The 14,008-nt window shown below is 51.5% G+C and overlaps 1 protein-coding gene across 2 annotated transcripts in view; it reads left to right on the top strand.

Moving 5' to 3' along the window:
• Sgsm1 (small G protein signaling modulator 1) overlaps positions 1–13,359 on the top strand; it is a 68,915-nt gene extending 55,556 nt beyond the window's left edge. For both annotated transcript variants that reach the window (XM_052168089.1, XM_052168088.1), the window contains 3 exons: positions 4,075–4,171; positions 6,253–6,420; positions 12,087–13,359. In XM_052168089.1, coding sequence (XP_052024049.1) covers positions 4,075–4,171; positions 6,253–6,420; positions 12,087–12,175 — 354 coding nt within the window. In that variant the 3' untranslated portion in view covers positions 12,176–13,359. The remainder of the gene's footprint in view (positions 1–4,074; positions 4,172–6,252; positions 6,421–12,086) is intronic.
• The last annotated feature ends 649 nt before the right edge of the window (positions 13,360–14,008 follow it).

The following is a 14,008-nucleotide window of genomic DNA, read 5'->3' on the forward strand; positions in this document are numbered from 1 at the left end:
CACAGCTGGACAAACGTCTGTACAGTCGGTCAGGTGGTGAATCCTTCAGGTGATGCCAAGGCGTGGTGCAGCTGGGTCAGTCAGTAGATTCGTATTTAGCTGAGAGTTCTCCACACTGATTTCCATGGTTGGTGGGTTTGCGTTACATTCCCACCAACGCCGTGACCCTCTCCTACTCTAGCTGGTGCTTCTGCTGATCTTAGCCATGCTGGCTGCGGTAAGATGAAATCTCGGCGTTCTTGGGGTTTGTGTCTCCCTCAGCTGCCCATCAGAATCCACAAGCGGCAGACTCAGCAGCGAGGCTGGGCTCTGCGGGAGACTCCACAGAGGCAGGCTGGAGCCCCAGGCGCTGTAGGGAGCCCACCCTTGAGCACAAGGCAGCTCTCGCTGCTGCTTTGTTGGGATCCAAAAAAAAGCTACCAAATATTCTGGATACAAAAGGTATCCTGTGAGGTGGACATCACAAAAGGTATCCAGGGCCTGTGAGGTGATCAGGGTAAAAGGGCCGGCTACCAAGACCAAGGGCTTCAGCTTGAGCACTTGAGCTTGCAAGGGATGAGGGAAGAATTTACATACCACATACCACAAAGACACACTATACCATACACCACACAAACACATACCATATACCACATATACATCATACACATATTACACACCACACACACATTCTACACACCACACATAGATACACATACCACACACATACCATATACCACATACACATCATACACTATACATACACATACTACACACCACATGTGTCGCGCCCAACCTCATCCCGCAAGGAAAGACGCGACACGACCAGGTTCTTCTCTGCAGTGCTTTATTCAGGACCTTGCTTTTCTTCTCCAACACGGGGCCTCGAGCCTGTCTTTTGCCACCCTTATATAGCCCAGCACCTCGCTTAGGGACGTGCCGTATTATGATAGGAGAACTAAGGTGCACCTCATTAGCATACCAGTGCGGAGTCTGTGTGGTTGTACCCGCGCATGCGCCAGAGTTGTTTACCAGGACAAAAATTTTCCTGCTGGCGCCATCTTGCAATGGCGCTGGATAAAGTGGCTTCCCACATCTCCCCCTGTTTTATTTTATTGATGCCGTCCCTTGCTGGGGATAATCGGGTTGCCAGGAAGGTGGTAACCAACAACCCCTGTCTTAGGTCATCTCAGTCCCTACTTGGCCCTACCCGTCTAAGGGTTACCCTATCGCCCACCGGGCCCCATGTCTTAGGTTGGTCCAAGCGTTGAGAAGTTGCCTGTCTTGGGGTGTTGTTGCAAGTTAGTTGGTTTGAGGCATCCCTGGGGCGAAGGCTATCAATTTTTTAGGGAGGCAAGCCAGATAGAAACATCCTCATTAGAGACCATGGCTTTATGTGCAATTTGTTCTCGTCTGACGCGACAGAAGCACCATAAACAAATAAAGGCTGCTAAGCACATAAGGGCGGCCATGGCTAACATCCCTGCCCACTCCTTGACCCAGGAAAAGGCTTTGGACAGGGAGTGGTATGGGCCAGGTTTTTGCTATGGCCCAAAGTGTGAGCTTCTCTGTCATCCCTTGGGGGAGACGGAGTATCAGGATCAACATCCATGAGTACTGAAATCTCAGCATCCTCTCCACTCTCTTGGAGTTTCACTTTCCGCATCAGTCACTCCCGCACCCAAATGGGATCGTTCCGGTCCTGCGGGAAAACACAAACAGCTCCGCTAGATCTCGTTATGACGGGATCTGGGCCAAACCATTGATTGGATAATATATCTTTCCATTTTACCATTTCGGTTGATTGAGGGCACTGAAGCGAATGTCGCTCAGCTGCGGACCGATTTTGTGAGTCCAGATTTAAAAAAATTTAGGGTGAAGAGGGCAAGTGCTATGCGGTCCTTAATTTAGACAAGCCTTTGCCAGCTGCTGCCAATCTGTAGGCGTGAGAGCGGTACACGCCAGGTTCTCCAATTGGCTAACTGTGTAGGCTGCGGTGATACCGTAGGTACGTACCGATTCAGTCATGTCTTTAATTTGTTTAAACTCAAGAGCCTGGTGATAGCGCGTCCTGTCCTTGCGCTCCATGACCAGGAGGGCTAGATTTAATTCTCTGCATGCGGTCCTCCATGTATCAGGACAAAATGAGCGTTTAACGGAAGGCTTTTCCTCTCTATATGGAGAAGGGGCAGACAGTATCGGTTTGCTGCCGCCCTTCCCTTTTTATGTAGCTAATTTAACTTGTGGGTGGCGGTGCCTGTCGTATTCAAAAGCCTCCTCCTCTAATTCTTGTTCTTCCTCCTCATCTAGACTGTCTTGCTCTGACCTATCACCGGAACTGCAAATTTCCAGGGAGGAATATAGGCGAAAAGGGGAGGTTTCCCTTTCCTTTTAGATCTGTTAGTTTCACTTTCTCTTTCTGACTGGCTTTCCCTATGTTCCTGCAAGGCCTTATTCCCTAGTTTCTTTGCCTCCTCACAGTTTTTGTCCTCTAGACACGCTCTAACCAGCCTCCAAATGGGCCGCATGTCTGGTTTAAGGTTCTTTTTCTCCCATGCCCTATCTAGATCTTTACCAAGTTTATCCCATGAGGTAACAGATAGGTTACCAGAAACAGCGAACTATGGGGCTGCCGCTTCGCAGGATTCTATGAAACACTGCAGATTCTTTTGGTTAAGCTTAATCCCCCTGGTGTTTAACAACTCTTTTAGCGCCACAAATATCAGGTGGCTGGTAGAATTTCCCATCCTGTGGCCGTGTTTACCTACACACGCGTTAGCACAGGTGTCTCGCGCTGCTCTTTTATACGCGCATTCTTCTGGGGTCTCGTGACACCCACAGAGCAGGAACAATATCAGTGCTGCAACTGCCACAGTGGGTGCCAGTATTGCGAGCAACAGATAGTGTTCCATACGCTCTAGCTTGTCGCTGGGCCGGCGAACTTTATCGTCGCCCCTCCGGTGAACTTTATTGTCCCTACTTACCCAGGGAACTTACTGGTACCGCTCCTGACGCTGAGAGTTCTGAACCGTTCCCGTACGGGCCACCAACTGTCGGCCCCTAACTCAACCAGCGAGGAAAGACGCGACATGACCAGGTTCTTCTCTGCAGCGCTTTATTCAGGACCTTGCTTTTCTTCTCCAATACGGCCCGCGCCCCCACCCCCTCTTTTGCCGCCCTTATATAGCCCAGCACCTCGCTTAGGGGCATGTCGCATTGTGATAGGAGAACTAAGATGCACCTCATTAGCATACCAGTGCTGAGTCACTGTGTGGTTGTACTGCGCATGCATGCGCCAGAGTTGTTTATCAGGACTAAATTTTTCCTGCCAGCGCCATCTCGCAATGGCGCTGGATAAAGTGGCTTCCCCCCCCACACACACACACGCACATTCTACACAGCATAAACACACACATATCATACACATGTTCACACACCACAAACATATGCACACATACCACAAGCACACACACTACAACATACACACACACACACACCACAGATACACACACATAGCACATATACAAACATATACACCAAAGACAGAAGAGAGACAGACCGACAGAGGCAGAGATAGAAACAAAGATAGAACTAGGGATGTGACCTAGCACAAGATAAAGGACCAGAGTTCAGGTCCCCAGCACCTTTTGAAAGCTGAGTTTGGTGGCGTCTGGGCCTTTGTAGGCCCAGTGTTGGGGGAGCACGGGGGAGGCGGCAGCCGCGTGGGAGGCAGGAGGCGGCAGTCGTGGGGCTCTGTATTCCCAGCAGCCATGCACGAGAGTTCTGTTTTCTCTGGATCCTCCCCAACATTTGTTATACTCTCTGTCACTTTGGCTTCAGCCATCCCAGTGGGTGCAAGGTTGTCTCTCATTCTCTGACTCGCTGCTCCTGTCCTTGAGCGGGTCCTAGGCTGCACATTGTAAATCCTCTCTGGAGAGACGTCTTTGCTCATTGTTAACTGCATATGGCTGCTGAGAGCTGACTGGGTGGGTGAGAGCCAACAGGCATGCAGGGTGGGTGCAGCACCATGGATCCTGCTGTCCCCTCTGGGACTGACGGACCCCGCCCCCTCCCTTATCCCCTCCCCTACCCCAGATCCTGGACTCCGAGCTCTTTGAGCTGATGCATCAGAACGGTGATTACACCCACTTCTACTTTTGCTACCGCTGGTTCCTGCTGGATTTCAAACGAGGTACGGAACTCCCGCCTTGTCCCCAGAATCCTTGTCGTGGAGTTTCTTGGGTGAGGAGGAGGAGGGGTAGGCGGGCAGGACCCCCAAGGGAAGGACATCTGTCCATCTTGGTACAAGCCTTATCAAGAAGTGACTGTGCAGTAGGGGCAGTGAAATCCCTGCCTCGGGGAATTGGGGGGCGGCTCAGTCATCCAAGTGCTGCTGTGCAAGCAGGAGGATCGGAGTTCGAATCCCCAGCACCCACATAAGAGGCCAGGCGTGGCGGCCAGTGAGATGGTAAGGACACTTGCCACCAGGCCAGAGGACCTGAGTTTGATCCTTGGAACCCACTTAGTTAAGAGAGAACCGACTCCCACAAATGGTCCTCTGACCCCCACACTGAATGGATAATTGAAGAAATTTGAATAACCAAGTGCAGCCATGCGTGTCTGTGATGCAGTTCTGAGGAGGCAGATGCAGACTGGCCGAGGGAGCTCCCACTGACCAGCCAGCCCAGCCACACTGCTGAGCTCTGGGCTCAGAGGGAATTTGTCTCTTAAGGTGGAGATCAGTAGAGAAGGATAATGCCATCAACATTATCCAGCAGGCCTCCATGGGAATGCACACACACACACACACACAAACACACACACACTCCTGACAGGTGAGGAAACTAAGAAGTCCAATAGGAAGCTGTGAATAGGGGAGCCGGGGTCCAAGCTTGGTTGCATCCATCTCTGGGGGCAAGCTACCCCCTTCTGCCTCCCTGCTTAGCACAGACCCAAAACTCTCGAGTTGTGGCAACTTTAAGCACCTTTCACCATGGCCTGGGATGTCACCTCTGAATGCATGCCATTATGCTAACCCAGCTTGAATCCAGGAACACCTGGTGTGTGTGGTGGTGTTAACCACCTGTCCTACACCGTGCAGTGCCATTGACCACCTCATCTCTGCCCCCTTACTGCAACCAGCAGGCACCATGCAAAACTGAGGCTCAGAGAGGCCGGAGGGGGACAGCCCCAGCCCACAGCCCCTGGCTGGAGAGTGATAGGTTGTGACCCAAACAAAGCCAGCTTACTGGACCTGAGGGAGTGGTTCTCAACCTGTGGTTCTCATCCCCTTTGTGGGGGTCTAATAGCCCTGTCACAAGGGTTGCATAAGACTTTCTGGAGACATGTATTTCCGATGGTCTAGGGAACTGAAGAAGGAATGTCAGCATTGGCAAGGATGTTGGCTTTTTACACAGTCTGTTGTAAAATGTATCAGTGTAGCTTACTGTTGTTATAGTAACGCTGTTACCTTTAGTCTGCCAGGCGGTGGTGGCCCACGCCTTTAATCCCAGCACTTGGGAGGCAGAGGCAGGCAGATTTCTGAGTTTGAGACCAGCTTGGTCTACAGAGTTAGTTCCAGGACAGCCAGGGCTACACAGAGAAACCCTGTCTCGAAAAAACCAAAAAAAAAAAAAAAAAAAAAAAAAAAAAAAATTTTACAAAATTCACATTTGTATTTAGACATGAGCCTTTCATAACATATAATTACATATTTTTTGTGATTGATTACTATGCTTTAATTATGTTCAGTTTGCAACAATGAAGATACATCCTGAATATCAGATATTTACATTGTGGTTTGTAACAGTAGCAAAATTCCAGTTACAAAGTAGCAACAAAAATAACTTTATGGTTGGGTGGGGGGAGGGTGTCACGGCAACACGAACTGTATTAAAGGGTCGCAGCATTTAGGAAGGTTGAGAACGACTGTCTAAAGGACTCTAACATCTCCTGACTAGACTGCGGCAGCAGCCGGCTTGCTTAATGTACAGGCCACTGAGAGCCACTCTGAGTGCCCCTGGAGACAGAGGAAGGACATTAGCAGAGACAGGGCAGGGACAGGCCCATGCCAGTCAAACCCATACATTCTCATATTTCTTCACACAGGAACCTTAGACCCAGGCCACAGATGGGAAGATTCAGGGTCTCCTGCCTCCTCAGCAGGGGTTCTGCCTGGTCTGAGACAGTCAGCTAGGGAAGTGGGATGCTCACAGGGAGGACTAGGGAGGACCTATCCTGGACCAGCATGTGCATGTGTGTCGGTTTCTGCAGAGTTGGTCTACGATGACGTCTTCTCCGTGTGGGAAACTATCTGGGCGGCTAAGCACGTGTCCTCCGCCCATTACGTGCTGTTCATCGCGCTGGCACTAGTGGAGGTCTATCGGGACATCATCCTGGAGAACAATATGGACTTCACTGACATCATCAAGTTCTTCAACGGTATCAAGGGGCAGGATGGGGCTCCCCGGGGGCGGGGCCCTCCAGGGGTGGAACTCCCAGGCCGGGGATCCCTAGGCCCGAGCTCCCCAGGGGTGAGGCTCCCTAGGGGCGGGGCCCTCCAGGGGTGGAACTCCCAGGCAGGGATCCCTAAGGCGGAGCTCCCCAGGAGGGAGGCTACCTGGGGCCTGGCTCCCCAGAGTCGGGACTCCCTAGGGGCTCCTGATGCCAGCAGCTTGGCAGATAACAATCATTCTTCTGCCTCCACCCCGCCTCTGCCTCCACCCCGCCGCTGCCTCCACCCTGCCGCCGGCTCCAAATCCTGGATCATAGCTTACCAGGGCATGCACATAACAGTTGGGTGTTGAGACCTGAAGTTCTCCACTTGCACAGCAAGGACCCTCGCCCATCGAGCATCTCCCCAGTCCTCGGTCTCCCCTTGGCGCTCTATCAAGGGATTTGGTGGATCTCAACATGTCCCTGGTGTATTTTTCTGAGGCTCTGAGGCAGTGCCTGACTCTGCCACTGGCCAGCTATACCCATTGACAAGAGGCTGCCCTATCTTTGAGCATCTACTTTATCACCTGTGAAACACCAGGGTTTACCCCACTGGAGTTCATGAGTAGGGAAAGCCTGGGCACTGGGATGTTCTCGGAGTGGGTGAGGCCCCAGCAGGCCTCAGGGAACAGCCTTGTCTAAATGGCATCCCTGAGTCTCAGTTCTTCAGGGAGACAATGTTGCAAACACCTCCTCCCTCAAGGGAAGTCTAGAGAATTAATGATGCGCTATGAAAAAGCCCTTCACAGGTAGCTGTGCCTGTGAGAGGCCCAGGAAACACAAGGCAATTGCTGTTGTCATTGCCACTTAAGCACTAACTAAATGCTAAAAAAAACAGGGCTGGGTGGCCGCTCCGTCATAGAGCACTGGCAAGCACTAGGCCCTCAAACTTAAAGACTAAAGAGAGTTCGAGATAAAGAAGAGACCCACTTGTGACCAACCTTGGAAACATTGCTCGATTCCTTTCTTTTTTTGTGTGTGTGTTTTTGTTTTTGTTTTTGTTTTTTGTTGTTGTTGGTGGTGGTGGTTTTGGTTTTTTGGTTTTCTGTTTTTTTCTGAGACAGGGTTTCTCTGTGTAGCCCTGGCTGTCCTGGAACTCACTCCGTAGACCAGGCTGGCCTTGAACTCAGAAATCTACCTGCCTCTGCCCCCCAAGTGCTGGGATTAAGGGCGTGTGCCACCACTGCCCAGCTGCTAGATTCCTTTCAGTTCATCTTTTTCTTTTGGGATAATTTTGGATTTTGGCCATCTACTACAATTTTATATATTTAGGACTGTTTTTTTATTTACTAGGAAGGTTACCAAACAGTGGTGTCTCCTAGCTTCTTTCCTTTTCTGTCACTACCTTACATGGAATGTTCAACGCCAAAACTCAGAAATCAACTTTGGCAGACTGTGAGTTTCACCTGCAAACAGAATGAACCAGGAAGCCACACGGGACTCAGCGCAGCCCTTAAACACAGCATAAGCACTCCTTGAGCTGGTGTGAGGCACTTGCTAGAATACTTGCCCAGCATTCATGAAGCCTGGCACCTTCACACCCATGTAAATGGGTGTGGCAGTATACAACTGCAACTCCCGCCCTGGATTAAAGGCAAAAAGATCAGGGGTATCATATTTGCATTATCTACCATCAGTTGTAGATGGTTTGTTTCTTGGCTGTTGTAAATACAGCAGCAGTCAGCATGGCTGAGCTAGTGTCTGATGGCCCAGCCAGTGTCGTCTGATGGCCCAGGCAGTGTCTGATGGCCCAGGCAGTGTCTGATGGCCCAGGCAGTGTCTGATGGCCCAGCCAGTGTCTGATGGCCCAGCCAGTGTCTGATGGCCCAGCCAGTGTCTGATGGCCCAGGCAGTGTCTGATGGCCTAGGCAGTGTCTGATGGCCCAGCCAGTGTCTGATGGCCCAGCCAGTGTCTGATGGCCCAGCCAGTGTCTGATGGCCCAGGCAGTGTCTGATGGCCCAGACAGTGTCTGATGGCCCAGCCAGTGTCTGATGGCCTAGGCAGTGTCTGATGGCCCAGCCAGTGTCTGATGGCCAAGGCAGTGTCTGATAACCAAGGCAGTGTCTGATGGCCCAGGCAGTGTCTGATGGCCCAGCCAGTGTCTGATAACCAAGGCAGTGTCTGATGGCCCAGGCAGTGTCTGATGGCCCAACCAGTGTCTGATAACCAAGGCAGTGTCTGATGGCCCAGCCAGTGTCTGATGGCCCAGGCAGTGTCTGATAACTAAGGCAGTGTCTGATGGCCCAGCCAATGTCTGATGGCCCAGGCAGTGTCTGATGGCCCAGCCAGTGTCTGATGGCCCAGCCAGTGTCTGATGGCCAAGGCAGTGTCTGATAACCAAGGCAGTGTCTGATGGCCCAGGCAGTGTCTGATGGCCCAGCCAGTGTCTGATAACCAAGGCAGTGTCTGATGGCCCAGGCAGTGTCTGATGGCCCAACCAGTGTCTGATAACCAAGGCAGTGTCTGATGGCCCAGCCCCAGTGTCTGATGGCCCAGGCAGTGTCTAATGGCCTAGGCAGTGTCTGATGGCCCAGCCAGTGTCTAATTAATGGCCCAGGCAGTGTCTGATGGCCCAGGCAGTGTCTGATGGCCCAGGCAGTGTCTGATGGCCCAGGCAGTGTCTGATAACCAAGGCAGTGTCTGATGACCCAGGCAGTGTCTGATGACCCAGGCAGTGTCTGATGGCCTAGGCAGTGTCTGATGGCCCAGGCAGTGTCTGATGACCCAGCCAGTGTCTGATGGCCCAGCCAGTGTCTGATAACCAAGGCAGTGTCTGATAACCAAGGCAGTGTCTGATAACCAAGGCAGTGTCTGATGACCCAGGCAGTGTCTGATGGCCCAGCCAGTGTCTGATGGCCCAGCCAGTGTCTGATGGCCCAGACAGTGTCTGATGGCCCAGCCAGTGTCTGATAACCAAGGCAGTGTCTGATGGCCGAGCAGGTGTCTGTAGAGTAGGGTGTTGAGTCCTTTGGCCACATGCCAAGGAGTGGTACATCTGAGTCACGAGGCAGATTTATTTTCAGGTTTTCGAGAATGCTGTCCACTGGTTTCTAGAGCGGCTGGGCCAGTTTGCATCCCAGCAACCAGGATGAGCCCAGCCACCACCTCTTCCAGCGTTTTTCTGTCATTCCATTGATCTTTGCCATTCTGACTGGGGTTGGGGGCGGGGCTGGGGGGTGAGAGGTGAGAGGGATGGGGGATGGGATGAAACTCTAAGTTGTTTTGCTTTGCATCTTTCTAACTGCTAAGGATGAACTGTTTTACCATCTTCTCTCTCTCCTTTTGAGAACTCAGCTCAGTTCTCAGTCACATCTTTTAAGTTGGGCTGTCCTTTTTTTCCTGAGTCTTTTGTTTGTTTGTTTTAGCTCTTTACATATTCCGGACATTACTTCGCTGCCAGGTAGCTCACCGGTAAACATCCCATCTCACTCTTGGGCTTTCCTCTTCACTGGAGCCATTGCCCCCTTTGCTATAAGGAAGCTGTTCAGTTCTGTGAGGTCACACTCGTCAGCTGTTGCCCTTAGTTCTTAAGCCATTGAGTTCTATTCAGAAAGTCTTTTCCTACGCTGGGTCTCCTCATATGTTTTCTTCTAGAAGTTTGGTGTCTAGGGTTTCGCATTGAGTGTCTACCTTTGTTAGGATCTCTATTGCTGTGAGGAAACACTCTGCAGAGTGAGAAAATTCAGGAGGAACCAGTTTATTTGGCTTACACTTCCATATTCCCCTCCCCCCTCCCCTTTCCCCTTCTCTCCCTCCCCCTCCCCTTCTCCTTTCTCTCCCGAGAGGTCCCACTTCTAAGTGAAGAGTTAACAGCTCCTGAGGGAGGAAGTGAGACTCAGTCTTCCCCTGGGACAAGCCCCACTGATAGGTTATACCCAGTCCCAAGAGGTCATATTGTACACATCATACATGTGTTCACATGCACATTTAAATAGGCTCTGACACATGTGTTCACACATGCGCATAGGCAGACACGTATGCAACAATAATAATTATTCCTAGCCATGAATTTGAAAGGAAGGTTGGGGATATAGGAGGAGCTGTAGGGGGACAGCGAGGGGCAGAATTATATAAATACAGCACTCGTGTATGAAATCCACAGAAAGCCAAATTAAACTTGAAAAAGAGAGTCTCAACTGATCAGAAGTTCAAGGTCATCCCTTGCACATACCTAAATTCAAAGCCAGCCTGGGCTATAAGTTAAAGGCCAGCCTGGACCACATCAGACCCTGCCCCAACCCCTGCTACACAGTTAAGTTTAAAGGCAGCCTGGGCCATAAGTTCAAGGCCAGCCTGGGCTGTGTCAGTTCATGGTGGGTCTCCTACTCATTCACCCCCTTCTTTTTCATGCTTGTTATTTTCTGTTGTAACCATCACAGAATCCAGTTGTATCTACTCTTTCAAAAGTATCTCCTTTTCAGGGCCACAGTAGGCACCTGCGTAGATAGCTATCTATCTATAACTTACTAAGCATCCTTTGATGTTGGTTCAGTTTGCAGATGTGACAGAAAACCCAAAGCAATCCACATGTTAGCACAATCCTTCTCTGACATACGCAGCCCAGAGGGAAGCCCTCACCTCATGCTGTCCCTGGCTGTAGAATACACACACTGTTCAGGCTGGGCACAGCTTTGCCTCCTGATGAGGTCACACACACACACACACACTTCCCCCAGACTATCACGCAGTTGTTGCTTTTATCCCACCCTCACCCCTGCTGCCCCGAACCTGGCTTGGTCTAGACTGAACACCACTTACACACACACACACACACACTTCCCCCAGACTATCACACAGTTGTTGCTTTTATCCCACCCTCACCCCTGCTGCCCCAAACCTGGCTTGGTCTAGACTGAACACCACTTAGAAGCACATAGTACTCTCTGTGGCCAGCAGTGTGTGTCGAACTGACAGATGCTGAGGGTTGCTGAGGTCCCCTCCGAATGACTGCATATCCCACAGTGCCCCCTAGAGCTCACTGGGAGCCCTGCCGGTACCTCAGCAGCTGCTTTAGGAACTGTAAGCTTTTCATTTTTCGCCTTTGTGAATGGTTTCTCTGGGATAAAGTCAAGCTCTGGATTACCCTGCTATATACAAAGCTCTGAAGATCTAAGCATTTGTGTGGCTCGTGATAGTTCTTTCCCTCTTCCCCACCCTCCACGGCATCATCGTTCCCATGGAATCTTTATGAACCTGTTATGTGCCTGGTGTTCCCTTTCATTTTTCAGACAAAGTCTCGCTATGTATTCCAGGCTATCCTCCAACTCTCAAGCCTCCTCCCCCAGATTCCCCAGTGTGGGGATTATCACAGGTGCATCCTGTGGTGCCTGACTTGGGCTTTGTAAAGTATTCACAGACATTCCGCCTGCGGGGAAGAGTCTCTTAGCACAGTCTGCATGGTCTCTTTGTTTCCATGGTGGTGTTGTGAAAAAGGCTTCATGTTACAATGTTACAACCCTCAGTCCACAGATGGGGAAGCAGAGATCTGTAGGTGCATGACTCCTCCCAGAGTCACTTTGTGGCGGGAACATTCTAGAGTCCACACCAGGAGTTAGACCTCTCTCCCAGGGCAGACATGCAAAGCTGTTCACGAGTGTTTCTCCTCTTTCAGAAATGGCCGAGCGGCACAACGCGAAGCAGATTCTGCAGCTAGCCCGGGACCTCGTGCATAAGGTGCAGATTCTAATCGAGAACAAGTGAGGATCTGCTGTCGTCCACCACCACCACCCTCCCTCCTGCAGCTCAGCATGAGGTTCTGGTGTCTGTGGACCAGTGCGGACTTCTATGCAGAGAGCCATGCTCTTACCCTTGGCCACTGGGTAGTGGGGTAGGGAAGAAGCATCTCGGCCTTACATTTTCCTGTTTGACCAAAGAGTGCTCAAGTCTGGGATTTCCCCCTTTCTTGGGAGTTGGGGTTGTAAGTGGGTAGAGGTGGCCTCTGGCTCTGTTGTCTTTCTTCCTTTCCTCTGTTCCTGCCTCATCTGTACAGGAGAGGCCTCTGGGGTTTCCTCTGCACCCAGCAAGGGCAGGTATTCCAGCACGTTCCTGCCAGACTGGCTTGGAACAGGCTGTCTCCGTAGATATCGCTCACATTCAAAGTCCTATACGCTTTCGAGCATCATCCCTGCCTTTGGACCACCAGGTCCCACTCCCCACTCTCCCAAGGTGACCCCAATGTCCCTTTACAGTTTGTGTACCCCTCAGAGAACCCCTGGCTTGGAGGAGGGGCTGCCAGCCCGTCTCCGAGTATCCTTCTCACCTGAAGTCTGTTCCTTGCGCCTGGCAGAAGCTTCTGACTCAGCCCTGCCTGAGTCCTTGATCTAACGATCTAACTCCCTGCATTTTCTGAATTTTCTCTATCTGCCACCATGATACTCTCTTTAGAAAAGGCATCCTGAGGGTACCCTAGGGATCCAGGAAGGGTTTGTAGGCAGAAGCCAGGCGCTCTTGAAGAGAGCCCAGCCCTTACTATCCCACCCTCCGGGAGACCCGGTGATCTGGGCTCAGAAGACTTCAGACTTGGTAGAGGCCATGCTAATTGAGGCTGGCTTTTCTCTAAGCACTTGGTCACTCAGGACAGAGGAAGGATGAGCCAGGGTTGGCTCAGGGTCTGTGTGCTGTGATGGGGAGCTTGGGGCCAGGGCTGGGTCTGAGTCTGTTCCCTCTACACCTTCATACCAAGACCTGCTGATGCACATCCTGACCCCCAGGTGAGTCCAGGGTGCAGCGGAAATCAGCATTCACAGCGGAAGCTTGTCCCTAGGACAATCAAGACATGGCAAGTAGGGCTTTATAAAGAGGAGACGTACATGGTTTGAAGCATCCACAGAGGGTACCTTCAGCCTTGAGCCCCACTCTGTGGGCTTCCGGCGACCTCCCCTCCCCCCCCCCCCCCCCCCCCGCCACACCTCCTGTATCGGAACCTCTGTCTCCCACACAGGGGGCAGGGTGGACAGGGAGAGCCCTGTAATCTCCATGGAAGACTAATGCTGCTTCAGCCCCACTTGTACCCAGGGCAACAGGAAGGGAGGCGGCCACTGGCCACAGTCACCTCCCAGCTAGGTCCCCCAGCTCCCTGAGGTGGGGGAAGAAAGGTCGTCAGATAAAAGTTTATTTTGCTGGTGCAGAGGGTGGTATTTTAGCACAGCCAGGTCCGGGCCTCCTGACCCTTATTTATTTTTGTAACTGACCAGTGTGGAGTATAGCACAAGAATTCCCTCCGCCTCCCTCGTGCCTCCTGAGCGTGTGCTTGTGGTTCTGAGTGCCTCGTATTTATTCCATTTACCAGCTGATGTCTGTGTGCAGTGTTTCCTGGTGTCCTGGAGTTGGGCATGGGGGCGGTTCCTCCTGCCCAAGGCGTTCTCTTTTTAAAGTTGCCCAAGTGTCTTGTAAATGTTCATTGCAAAGATGAATACTCAGAGCAAATGTATCTGAACAGAAAATATAAGCATGGGTCTAGTTGTTTGTTACGTTGTTTGGTTTGCTTTGTTTTTACAGAGTCTCACTGTGTAGCCCTGGCTGGCCTGGAACTTG

Source organism: Apodemus sylvaticus, chromosome 22 (assembly GCF_947179515.1).
Source record: "Apodemus sylvaticus chromosome 22, mApoSyl1.1, whole genome shotgun sequence".
In the NCBI taxonomy this organism is placed as follows: Eukaryota; Metazoa; Chordata; class Mammalia; order Rodentia; family Muridae; genus Apodemus; species Apodemus sylvaticus.